Below are 12,224 nucleotides of genomic sequence, written 5' to 3'. Positions count from 1 at the left end.
TGGGGGTTACTCCTTCATTTACATAGGGTGCACATCAAGTAACCAATGGGAAACCTCTAGAGGGTATTTAAACCCCAGAAAATTCTATAACAGAGCTCTTGAGGCCCTATGCTCACTGGCTCCCACCCTGTGGAGTACACTTTCGTTTTTCGGTAAATTTCTGCTTTTCTTGGCTCTTTCCTTGCTTTGTGTATTTTGTCCAATTCCTTGTTCAAAACGCCAAGAACCTGGACACCCTCTACTGGTAACATTATAAGTATTGGTTTTAATATTCCAAGATTTAGGGTTCCTCTAGCTTGATGACTTTGGGTAAACTACTCGATCTCTCAAAGCTAATGTTGGGAAATTAATAGCTATTTAGCTTTAAAATCATCCACATTCTAACAATGCTTTCGATTCACTGGATTACAGAAAGGAGGGCTACCATCCCACTCACAGTGGCAACACTCCACAGCCTCTGCTGCGGCCCAGGGAGTGTGGGCAAGAGAGAGGCCCCAGGACCACACAGACCCTGACTTAGACCTTGCTTGATTATACATGAATTGTGTAACTCCGCTTGGCTACCTTAGCTGAGGCTCAGTTTTCTCATCTGTAAAATGAGACAAGGCTTAAAGGAGAAAATAATGTACAGGGTCTGGGATAGTGCTTGGTACGTAGTGTGTGTCCTATAAATGTGGCCTTCTCAATCCTTATGCTAAATAAAACAAGAAACAATTTATTGTGTATTAAATTGTCTTTAAAATATCAGAAAGAAGAAATATTTCTTTGAAAAACTTACACTTGACCCGCTTGAGTTCTTACACAGGAAGAGGCAATTGCCTCACGATGCCAAATCACTGGGATGAGGGTCCCAAAGCACTAGGTCTTCCTTTTGCGCCACAAAAGTGCCAAGTGCAGGCGATCCACAGCTCAGAAGACAAGGACTCAGCGGCCTCTACAAGGTCTATTTTAAAACATAGGCCTGGACACTTATCATGAAGAGGTGAAAGAGAAGCCCTGAGGGCTTTTGGATACCGTTCATGTCTAAATTTCCCGGGAAGAACAAGCCCTGCTCAGCCATAGCAGATGAAGACACGTGTGGTGCACATACTGAGACGCTAACAATCCCTAGTACTTATTTTAATCTTTTATTCCTTTCTCCCTCCTGCAAGCTTTTTTGACTGGAACTAGAAATAAGTGGTAAAATTAAGTCTTTTGGAATCCACTAACTTTCTGTTTCATCCCTGTTCATCAAATATCCAAAATGCAGACCTCGGCTGCAACACCAGACAACCTGAGGGCTGTGCCTGTACTGATGGGGGGATGTGGAGAAGGAGTCTGAGTGGAGGATGCTGGGGAGGATGCCAGGCCAGGAATTCCTTTTCCATCAAGTATATAAGCTGCTGGCCAGGAGCAATGTGTGCAGCACACAGGCATTGGTGCCTATGATCGCGGAGACAGCACCCATGGAGGGCAGGGCGACTGGAGGGGCTTCAGAGCCTGCTCTAGGAGCTGCAGGAAGTGCAGCGCACCCCCCAGCCACCCACTGCTGGAGCCCATTCACTCCATCATCTGTCCCTCACCATCTCCAAGGTCACCACCCATCTGAGCCAACCTCAGCTCCTTCCTGAGGGGAAGGCCTGTGCCCACCTTGTGCTACTCCAACATGCATTCCCCTCAGGAGCCAAAGAGACTTTTTAAAATATGCATCAGGCCATGTCACCCTCTGCTTCAAACTCTCCAGTAGACTCCCATCCCACTCAGAACCCAATCCTAATACCTACCCTCCTCGAACCCCTGCAGGCCTCTCCAATAGGCCTTGCACACTGCTCCCCTCGCTCGCACACCCTGGCCACAATGGGCTCTCGTCTTTCCCTTGAATGTGACCATTGCCGAGCCTGTTCCAGCCTTGCAGCCCTGTGTGGGTTGCTTCCTCTGCTTGAAACCCTCTTCCCAAGTCTGGTGCCTTTCTGTTAACTGGGTCTAAGCCGACATGACTTTTCCTCCAAGAAGCTCTTCTCGACCACCAAGTTGAGAGCAGTCACCTGGTCACATCGCCATGTCTTATTTTTCTCACCACCATTTTTACTCTGGACAATGTCTTTTGTTTGCAGGCCTGCCTGTCTCCCCCGACTGGCATCTCTGCTCCAACACAGCAGGGACCAGGTCTGTCTTGCTCTCTTCAGTACCCAATGCCTATACCAGTGTCTGATGCCCAGCAGGCGCTCAGTAGTTACTTATGGAATGAATGGACAGATGAAGTATGTAAGACCACAGGGAGGAGGTGAGCCTGGCAGAAACCAAGCGCAGAGCATTTCTGGCAAAAGATAGTGAAGTAAAGCTTCAGCTCAACTACCCTTCTTCAAAATCACAAAACAATAAGGAAAAGAAGGGTAAAAATGGTAAGGAAAAAAAATCTATTAAATAGGGAAGTGGCTATAATCCTAAAGCACAAACAAAAAGCCTGACTACCAAGTCCTGTAAACTGAGACATGGGAGCATGCCGAGAACCAAGAGGGGCAGATTTCTCCTAAAGTAAGAGTCACGGCCCTGGAAAAGTCTCTAACTACTCTTTGGTTAAAGTGACAAAATGTAGGAGTCTGCCTGGGCCTTGAGCAGGGACAGAGATAAAAGAGACCAAACCCCAGCATCACAGACCAGCAGGGGAGGGGGCTGAAGAAGCAGCTAGGCTGCCACACCATGCCCACTGTCTGTGACCTTGGACCCAGTTCAGAAGGCGCTGAAAGTGACCTGGCAGGGAGGGAGGAGAGTCGTGACCACTGTACAGCAGCACACAGGACAGGTGACTCTCCTGGGAGCCACCAGCCCTTGTGACCACTGAGCAGAGATGGGAGACGTTCTCTCAGAGGGCTTGAATACACAGACTGTGGGGCTGGGTTCTCTGCATTGCAACCCCAGCTCTGCTGCTTCCCAAATTTGTGCCCTCATGTAACCTACATAACACTCCATGCCTCAGCTTCCTCATCAGCAAAGTGGACAGAATAATGGAATCTACTTCATAAGAGTTGCTGGGGTATTAAATGAGTTTATGCATCCGGTGTAGTGTCTGGCACATGGTAAGCACGATGTAAGCATTAGCTATTCAAATTATTATCCCTTCTTCCACATTATTCTTTTGCTGCTGGCAGGCTGTATTCAACATTGAGTAGAGTGCTGAATAGAACACCACAGGTGCTGTGCATATAAACTGCAAAACTAAAAATTAATACTTTTTGAAGGAGGAGAGGAACAGAAAGAAAATCACATAAAGAATACACATGATGACCGGGTGCGGTGGCTCACACCTGTAATCCCAGCACTTTGGGAGGCTGAGGAGGGTGGATCACGAGGTCAGAAGTTCAAGACCAGCCTGAACAATATGGTGAAACCCCATCTCTACTAAATATACATAACAAAAAAAAATTAGCCGGGCGTGTTGGTGCACACCTGTAGTCTCAGCTACTCAGGGGGCTGAGGCAGGAGGATCGCTTGAACCTGGGAGGCAGAGGTTGCAGTGAGCCAAGATCATGCCACTGCACTCCAGCCTGGCAACAGAGCGAGACTCTGTTTCAAAAAAAAAAAATACACATGATAAGAGGACAACCTCAGGACACAAGTAGTTCATGAGAGTCTTAAAGAAAACAGACAGTATGGCCTCATCACAGGAACAGTCACCAGAATTCAAGAAAGCAATGTAAGAACACACTCAAAGGAGACGAAAAGAGAACTGGTGGAGCTCAGGAGACACATGGAAAAAGAAAAGGAACTGTATGTTATGGTTTGGATGTTTGTCCCCTGCAAATCTCATGTTGAAATGTGGTTCCCACTGTTGGAGGTGGGGCCTGCTGGAAGGTGTTGGGTCATGTGGGTGGATGCCTTATGAATGGCTGAGCACCATCTCTTGCTGATGAGTGAGTTCCTGCACTGAGTTCACATGAGAGCTGGTGGGGTTTTTGTTGTTGTTGTTATTGTTTCGTTTTGTTTTTTTTTTGAGACAGAGTCTCGCTCTGTTGCCCAGGCAGGAGTGCAGTGGTGCCATCTCAGCTCACTGCAAGCTCCGCCTCCCAGGTTCACGCCATTCTCCTGCCTCAGCCTCCCGGTAGCTGGGACTATAAGCGCCCGTCACTACGCCTGGCTAATTTTTTGTATTTTTAGTAGAGACAGGGTTTCACTGTGTTAGCCAGGATGGTCTCGATCTCCTGACCTCGTGATCCGCCCTCCTCGGCCTCCCAAAGTGCTGGGATTACAGGCGTAAGCCACCATGCCCGGCCAAGAGAGCTGGTGTTTAAAGAACCTGGCACCTCCCCACCTCTCTCTTGCTCCCTCTCTCACCATCTGATACCGCCTACTCTCCCTTTGCCTTCTACCATAGTTGGAAGCTTCCTGAGGCCTCACTAGGAGCAGATGCCAGCACCATGCTTCCTGTACATCCTACAGACCCAATTAAACCTCTTTTTTTAAAATAAATTACCAAGCTTCAGATATTCCTTTATAGCAACACACAGACTAACACAAGCACTGAGGTGGAAACATCAGCAAAGGAACAACAATAAACACACACTCATATGTATACACCACACTCATGCAAATACCACATACATGCACACACATACACACACACTGAAAACACAGGTAAGGATGTGGCAGGTAGGAATGAGAAATCCACACAAAATGAAATTATTTTAAAGCAGATAATAGATACTGAAGGCAAAGGAGAACCAACATACACACATAATTGGTATTCCTGAGGAAGAGAACAAAGCAAATAGAACATGAAAACATTCAAGGTTTTACTAGTTGAAACATTTCCCAAAATAACAAGTCATTTTTCTCCAGATCAAAAGGATATGCCATTTTCCAGGGGACAAAAATGATGCAGAACAACACCAATACATATCCTGGTGAACTGCTTAACCTCAAGACTAAAAAGAAAATTTCTGAGGGCATCCAGAATTCACCTTCAATGGGGAACAACTCAGCCCAGCCTCCAAATTCCTAGCAAAGCCAAAGCCGGGGACGATCAGCAAGGTCTACTAAGTTCTGAGATAGACCAAGTTGGAAACCAAGACTGTTAGACCTCAACAGGTTGTCTTTCAAGATTGCAGACAGCAGAGAGACACTGTCAAACATGCGAGCACGGAGGCATGCGGCCCCAGGAGCCTCTGGTTAACAAGCCACTAGGTGACAGCATCCAGACAGCCAGAAAAACTGAAGTGAAGAATTTGTGAATGTAGGGAACATGGAATAAAGAATAGAGGTGAAATCTGTGGCTCCATTTCAATAGGAACTAAATAGCTACAGCATTCATGGTCACAAAAGAGAATATAAATGCTATAGACAACATAGAAGGGTACGACAAAGCCAGGAGTTCTAAGAGGGGAGGGAGAAAGTACATGCATGCTGTTTCCCATTTTCCATGGCCAAGATTCCAGCTGAAGGTGAGGCACACAGTTGAAGAAGACAGTGGCTCTGACCTCTTAATGCCTTCATTATCTCTTTTCTTAATTTTAGCAACAAATTTTAGGAATGAATATTGCATATACCAAGGAAGTTCACCAATTCCTTTTAGCTTCACTTGTTTTTCTTCAGTCAGTATCAAGTAACATCATTTTTACATATCATATGATCCAAGTTTTCTTGTAGTTTTCCGTGTCTCTGCATCATTGTATGCCTCCAGCCTCCCTCTTTCTCCTCTTTGTACATAGGCACAGAGAGGTGTCTGCAGGGATAAATGTCCATGATGTTTCTGGAGTGATGAGATTCTCGGTAATGTTTTTTCAACTTGGATTTGGTACTTTTCTTCAGTGTTTTAATTTTTATATAATAAACACATTTCATTTTTTATAAAGCCATTTTTAAAGAAATATTTTTATTTGCTGAACCTCATTTCTTCTATACTTTACACCTGGAGTGGCTCTTTTTTTCCCATTGTTGCTGTTGCCTGTTTTCTGGCACGGCACCTACCCCAGACCAGTGTTGTGGGACCCGCAGAAGTGCCTGCTGTCTATCACAAAAGCCACATTCTCTTCCAGCCTCCTGGAAGACTGGCTTTCCCAGCAGGGTGAGAGGCTGGGCCAAACCATCTGACTTCTTCCTGGCCTTGCTGGAACAAGCACTTCTGTATGGGCAGTAGAGGTGTGAGGTAAGAGTTTCATTAAGATACAGGCATTGTCCTCTGGGTCAAGTTCACTGACTGCTGCTGTGGTCAACTGAGCTCAAGCAGCCCAGAATGACAGCCCATCAAATGGTCCTCTTGGACAGGGTCATAGAATTCAATGAGATGGTGCATGTGATGTGCTTAGCACAGCACCTGGCATGCGGCTAACAATTAGTAAATAGAAGCAATTATGAACATCATGCCAGCCACGCTGTGTGCAACCACTGCCACCCATCAAGGGTATATTGAGCACCAGGTAAAACAGACCATTGCTACCAATGTGACAGAAAATTGCCACCTGTCTGTCCAGCTTTTCCTGACTTCTTCAGTGTGTCATTATTAATTACCTACGTCCTCTAAAAGCTAGGGAACTCATTTGCATCTCATATATTAACTATCCCTAATTATTCTCCCTTCCTCACTATTGGGTTTGGTGCTTTGGAAAATCTTTTAAAGGTTTCATCTCTCTATTTTACCTCTCGTAAGGACTCTTTTCCAACCCTGCATATGGCCCCCGGCTGTTCCTCCATTTGCTGACCTGGAAGGTTATCATTATCAGAGGCCCTCTGCTGGTTATCTCACTAATTTCCATCACTTGTTGGAAGTGAACCTTGCCAAAGACCTGCATGTTTTCACTTCTGTAAGCAGTCATATAGCCACTATGTGTTTTCTGAGATAAGGCTGTTCATCATGGTCCTAACTACCAGCAAGAAGCATTTTATGGGGGCCTGCGCTGTGTGCTGGAGATCTGGTCTCACCCTCCCCTTGACAATCCTGATCTGTACCCTGCACAGTTTGTGCTGGGATTTGGGGGTCTTCTGTCTCACCTGTCCGCAGGAGTACAGTGAGGCAGGGAGGAGAAGTAGGGGAAACTTCCCCTCATTATTTTCCCTTGTGGATGTAATGGCTCTGCTCTGGAATCCCAAAGGCTGCTGGACCCTGCAGGTAGGGCTTATTATGTGATAAACTACCTCAGCCAGGGGCCAAGGGGCCTTTGGAGAAAAAAGAGGCAAAAAGGAACCAGCACATGCTCCCTTTTGAAATGTAAGTGGGTAAATGCTGGTGTGTGGACAGCACAGTGGCAGGTATGGCCAAGAGTATGGCTGAGCCCAGCTGAGATGACATGATTGGACTAGCGGCAAGTCCAGACAGGCTGCCCAGAGCAGGTGCTGCATGAAAGTGCCTTGAACCTCAACAGGCAGGGTACAGGGCTCTTGGTGTCCTTGTGCTCATGCTGGAGGATGGGGATTCATTCTTTGCTAGAAGCTGCTTCCTGCTGGATTGGTGGCCCCCAGGTAATGTCTAGAACCAAAAAGTGGTTTGAGGCCAAGGCAAGGGCAGAGGCTCTGGGTTTACTCCCAAACTGATATAAAGTTGTAAAAAATGTGCATTTCAGAAGAAAATGCAAAATATAAAATTATTTGTAAGTGGCTTATATTTTTCTTATAATTAAAAAAAGAGAATGAACTTATTGAAACTTTATATAAGAACTCTAAGCAACAGCCCCCAAGGAACTCTTGCTTAGCCAGCCACTTAATGCTATAATTTACCATTTATATGAGTTAGATGCATTCTTCCCTAGCATTTGTGACAACAAGGGAATGTCCAGGATCACAAAATAGTGACAAGTAGACAAGTTCAACAATTTTTTTGTGGCATTTGCCTGATCTCCGATGCTAATAAGATCTTGGTCAATACTTCTCTTCAGAGTTCACGGAAAAAAAAATATCTTGGCCAAAGTCGTGTATTGCTGGCTCTTCCAAAATTATCAACAGAGTGTTCTTGAAGTTTTGGTTGCATATGATTTCTTGTCAGCAGTACAGGAAGGTCATAAAATCCTTTATTCATTTTCTCCAGCCTCAGAAATATCTTGGCCCCCAACAACAGCAGGTCCAGCTTTTGACGGCTACAGAGTCCACCTGCATCTTAAGGATGGCCAGTTGAGTTAAAGTTGAGGGCATACCTTATAAATAGAATTATTAATAGCTTGATTCAAATTGTTTTTTCATTTGGCAAACTTGAGCATAAAATGCCTGGAAGGTGTGCGTAGATGATGCTTCTAGTTCCTAGAGAAGATACGGCTTCATAACCTAACAGACTAGGGATGTCCCAAGTCTTTTAGAAATAAGTTACCAAACACGTGCTTGAAACAGTGTCTACAAATACACATGCTAACTGTGTAAAATTAGCCCAGTTTCTTAGTCTATCTGAATCCAGTTTGTAAAACGGAGGCAATAATGCCTTGTGGCCAAAAAGCCATCCAAGACTGTCCAGCTGTATGGCCTCCGAGTCAAGCCAGATGCCTGGCAAGTCAGGAGACCAGTAAGCACAAAGATTGCCTGAGCTGCACTCACTCTCCATGCAGCCAAGGCTTTCTTCACTGCAGGTGGAATTCTGGAACCTCAAAAGTATAACAGCCAACAATGTACTGATACACCATCAAAGTGGGAAACCAAACCAAGAACGTTCCTGAGACTTGTGGAGCAACGATGACCTGAGATTCACAAAATAGCTACCGAGGAGGCTGAAGGGCAGAGCCCATGAGACCAGTTTGGAATGCCACATCTGCAACACCATCCACACAATGCAGGTCATTCAAACCAGCAAAAGACAGGTCCCAAAGTCCAAGAGCCCTGGCTTGCCGGGCTTCCCTCTCTCCTTCATTCTCTTCTTTTGCACTGCACTTGCCTGATTTTCTTCCTTGGTCTTTCTTTGTTCCTGGATCCACTTCCCCTTGCTGTCCTCTGAGTGTGTGAGTGGCCCTCGGTCCACTTCTCTATCCACGCTCACTCCCAAGGTGACCTCATGTCCAGTCCCATGGCTGTACAAACGTACAACACCCAGTGACATCCAAGTGTATGTCCCTAGCACTCCCCTCTCTCTCAACTCCAAACTGGTATATTCAATTTAATTTCACTTAAAGGACAAATTTAACATATTAAGTAATAAACAAAGTACCAAAACAACCACAATCTCTTACCTGATGAATCAGACAAAGTATCTCATGTATCATGCATTTGTCTGAATTATGTGGCCCTGCATTTTATAATCTGAGCACTGGGGGAAAGGCCTGCATGATTTCTTTAAGTGTGTCATACATAGTTGTCAGTCAATTCTGCTTAATGCTGTATTTTATTATCTATGTAGTACCCTGATTTTGAATAGGTTGTGTTTCAAAACCCTCTGGGTAAATTAATATTCTGAGTCTTAGGTCACAGTTTTTTAGGGAAGTATGGCTAGGCCATAAGCTATTGAGCTTTTCTTCCTTTTCCTGGCTACTGATGTCAGCTCATTTCAAGATCTCAAGTCCCATGTGAGTTCATTCCAACACTACGAATTCCTGGACTCCTGTCTGTACCCACCTCAGTCATACCTGTAAACCTGCACGCTGACCTGTCTAAAACAGCTCCCATCATGACTGCTCAGAAATTGTAGTGGTCCCTTCTGCCCATGGAACTTAATAGAATTAGGGACCATCAGAGGGGCAGGGACCCACAGAAAGACCGACTGTGAGAATATCAACTATACTTAACATCTGAAATATTATCTTGTTTAGTATAATTTTAGTGACCATTTATTTTCCCTTCTTTTTTAGGCCCACACAGCTGAAAACAATAAACCTCTTCTCTCTGAAAAGAGAATCAAGCCCTGTTTTTTGCAATATAAACAGTGGTTACCTTGTATTTTACAAAATCTCAGAATGGCCCCTGGTCCTCTAGAAAATAATCTAAGTACATTTCATCATTTAGAATTAATTCACAGTTTCTGCTCTAAACACTCATTTGTTGGACAAAATATGTACTTGCAGAACTGAAAGAGTTGTAAACAAATGAATACCCGGACTTAAAACCATTTTAGCAATTGTTAAATTGTTTAAATTTAGCAATTTTAAATATCTGTCCACAGTAGACCACAGTAGACCACTGTGGACAGATACTTAAATCCCAAACCTAAATATCAAGAGACAGGAACTGGGAAGCAGAGATTACTTTAGGTGTAAAATCTCACTTTCAAATGTCCTTAGCAGCCTAGTGATCTATGTCCTCTGGGGCATGCAAAAACATACTGTCCACACCACCAATGAGACAAATTCATCAGACCCTTCGCTAAGATTCTGAAAGCTCTGGAAGAAAGAAGATTCCTATTTTATCTGAAATTGAATTATAAGGTGGATACAAAACCAAGGATGTACCAGGAGCCAAACTTAGCATTGGAATGGATCAATTTCTGATTTCAAGTTTCGATCATGGACGAAACTTACCTGAACATTATTAAAAATTATCTGCATGATACAAATGATCCCAAAGTGTCATTATTCTGACGTGTCCAATTCCATTTTACATCATGTCAGTTATGTGTAAAATTCATCACTGTTATGTGTTTGAAAATATAACATTCGAATGCAGCTTATTCTTGTTTTTAGAACTTGAAATCTTGACACTCCTTACCTGATGTTGGCTCAATAGCAAAGGCTTGATGAGACTGAATCAAAGTGATGTAAAACTCAAAATCTACAGGGCAGCTGCACTGCAAAGGAATAACATAAGTTTTGCTGCAAAACAAACAAAAAAGAAAATAAAAATATTATTTTTCTTTATAACTGGTTCTTTTGGTAGCAAGGAATGGAGACTCAAGTTATGTAATAAACAGTGATGACTGCCAATGCTGATCTGGCACTTCCTGTGTGCCAGGAGTAACCCCATGCATTTCCCATGTATTAACTATTTTAATCCTATGAGGTGGTGCCGTGATTATCCCCACTTACAGAAGAGGAAACTGAGGCACAAGAGAGGGTAAGTGTTCCACACAAGGTGACGTAGTTAGTTAGTGGCAGAACCATGATTTAATGTAGTTGATTGTGCTGGGTATCCATACTCCTCACCCCACTGTCCTTGCTACCTCTCGAGTACTGTTAGGTTTATTTTCCAGAGTTGCAGCAGTAGGGAAAAGGCAGTCTCTACCACACAGCTCGGCCTCACTGAACCAAGGAAAGGCCAAATAGATGGGCTTATAGAAAGCCTGGGAGACCCCTGGCCTTTCACAGAGCCTGGACGGGACAGTGTGGAAGAAACCACACTTTGGGCTGTGTTTGATTGAAATAGGCTAGGTACTCTTTATTTGGTCAGAAGTCCAGCAACCATTAGAGAACGTGGAGGAGGTCTATGTATTCAGAAATGGTCTGTCACCCCAAGACAAGGCGGACCTCTAAGCTAGCTTGAAGCTGTTGCTTACAGCACCCCAGGAGCTGTGGCAGCAGTGGCATTTCTTGGAGTGCCCCATGCTTCCCATAATGTCCTCTCCTTCAATCAGGGCAATCCAAGTCAGCCAGAGTTGACTGCCTGGGGGAGCAGAGCTCTCCAGGGTAATTCTACATCCTATGCAGTGCTGGGGGCAGGTTATCGGGTCCCCTTGCAGCAGTAGGAAGTCAAGTGCTTCCTTTCAAGTGACCCAGCCACTCCCTGCATTCCTGATTTTTTTGCACCCCCTCCCTTCTCGTTAAGCCACCAGCCAGCTTCATCTTTGACTCTGTACATCTCTTCTCTACCCCATACCTTCTGAGCCCTCACCCCATCACAGCCCTCCTGCCTCGAGGCTGGCCCTGCCTCGAGGCTGACCCTGCCTCTTATCCTCTTAGCTTCTGGTCTCCCTGCCAACAGCCCATCCCCTCTCATTTTCCAGTTCATATTCCCAGGAGAACACAGTTGTAATCTGGTTTGAGCAGAGCTGCCAGACCAGCTGGGCTCTACCTTCTGGGCAGGACCCATCCGAACCCATCTGTCTGTGGACTTCTCCAATAATCACAGGCTTCCCTACCTGCCCAGTGTCTGTCTTCCCTGGAGATTCAGAGTCCTATGAAGGCAAAGACCAAGTCCATTTGGGTCTCCAGTGTATCTCAGAGTGTCGCATGGACCAAAGGCTCAACAAATATTTGTTGGTGTGAAGCGAAATAACCCTTTTTTCAGTAGCAATTTTGGGGATATGACATAACTCACATGTGGCTTTTAAAATTATGCCCAAAACATTTTTATTTGACTTTAAAATTCATTATCTTTAAAAAATCTGTGAAATATTTCAAATATAAAGAAAA

The 12,224-nt window shown here is 44.7% G+C and overlaps 1 protein-coding gene across 17 annotated transcripts in view; it reads right to left on the bottom strand.

Moving 5' to 3' along the window:
* CFAP221 (cilia and flagella associated protein 221) overlaps window positions 1-12,224 on the bottom strand; it is a 112,568-nt gene that overhangs the window by 58,978 nt on the left and 41,366 nt on the right. For all 17 annotated transcript variants that reach the window (XR_010149697.1, XR_010149696.1, XR_010149698.1 and 14 more), the window contains one exon: window positions 10,585-10,688. Coding sequence is in view for 8 of the 17 variants with exons in the window: in XM_001156763.6 (XP_001156763.3) it covers window positions 10,585-10,688 (104 nt within the window). In the remaining 9 variants the exon portion in view is untranslated. The remainder of the gene's footprint in view (window positions 1-10,584; window positions 10,689-12,224) is intronic.

The sequence above is a fragment of the Pan troglodytes genome, chromosome 13 (assembly GCF_028858775.2).
Source record: "Pan troglodytes isolate AG18354 chromosome 13, NHGRI_mPanTro3-v2.0_pri, whole genome shotgun sequence".
NCBI lineage: Eukaryota > Metazoa > Chordata > Mammalia > Primates > Hominidae > Pan > Pan troglodytes.
Note: the sequence above shows the minus strand (reverse complement) of the source record. Positions and strands in the feature narration are given on the sequence as shown.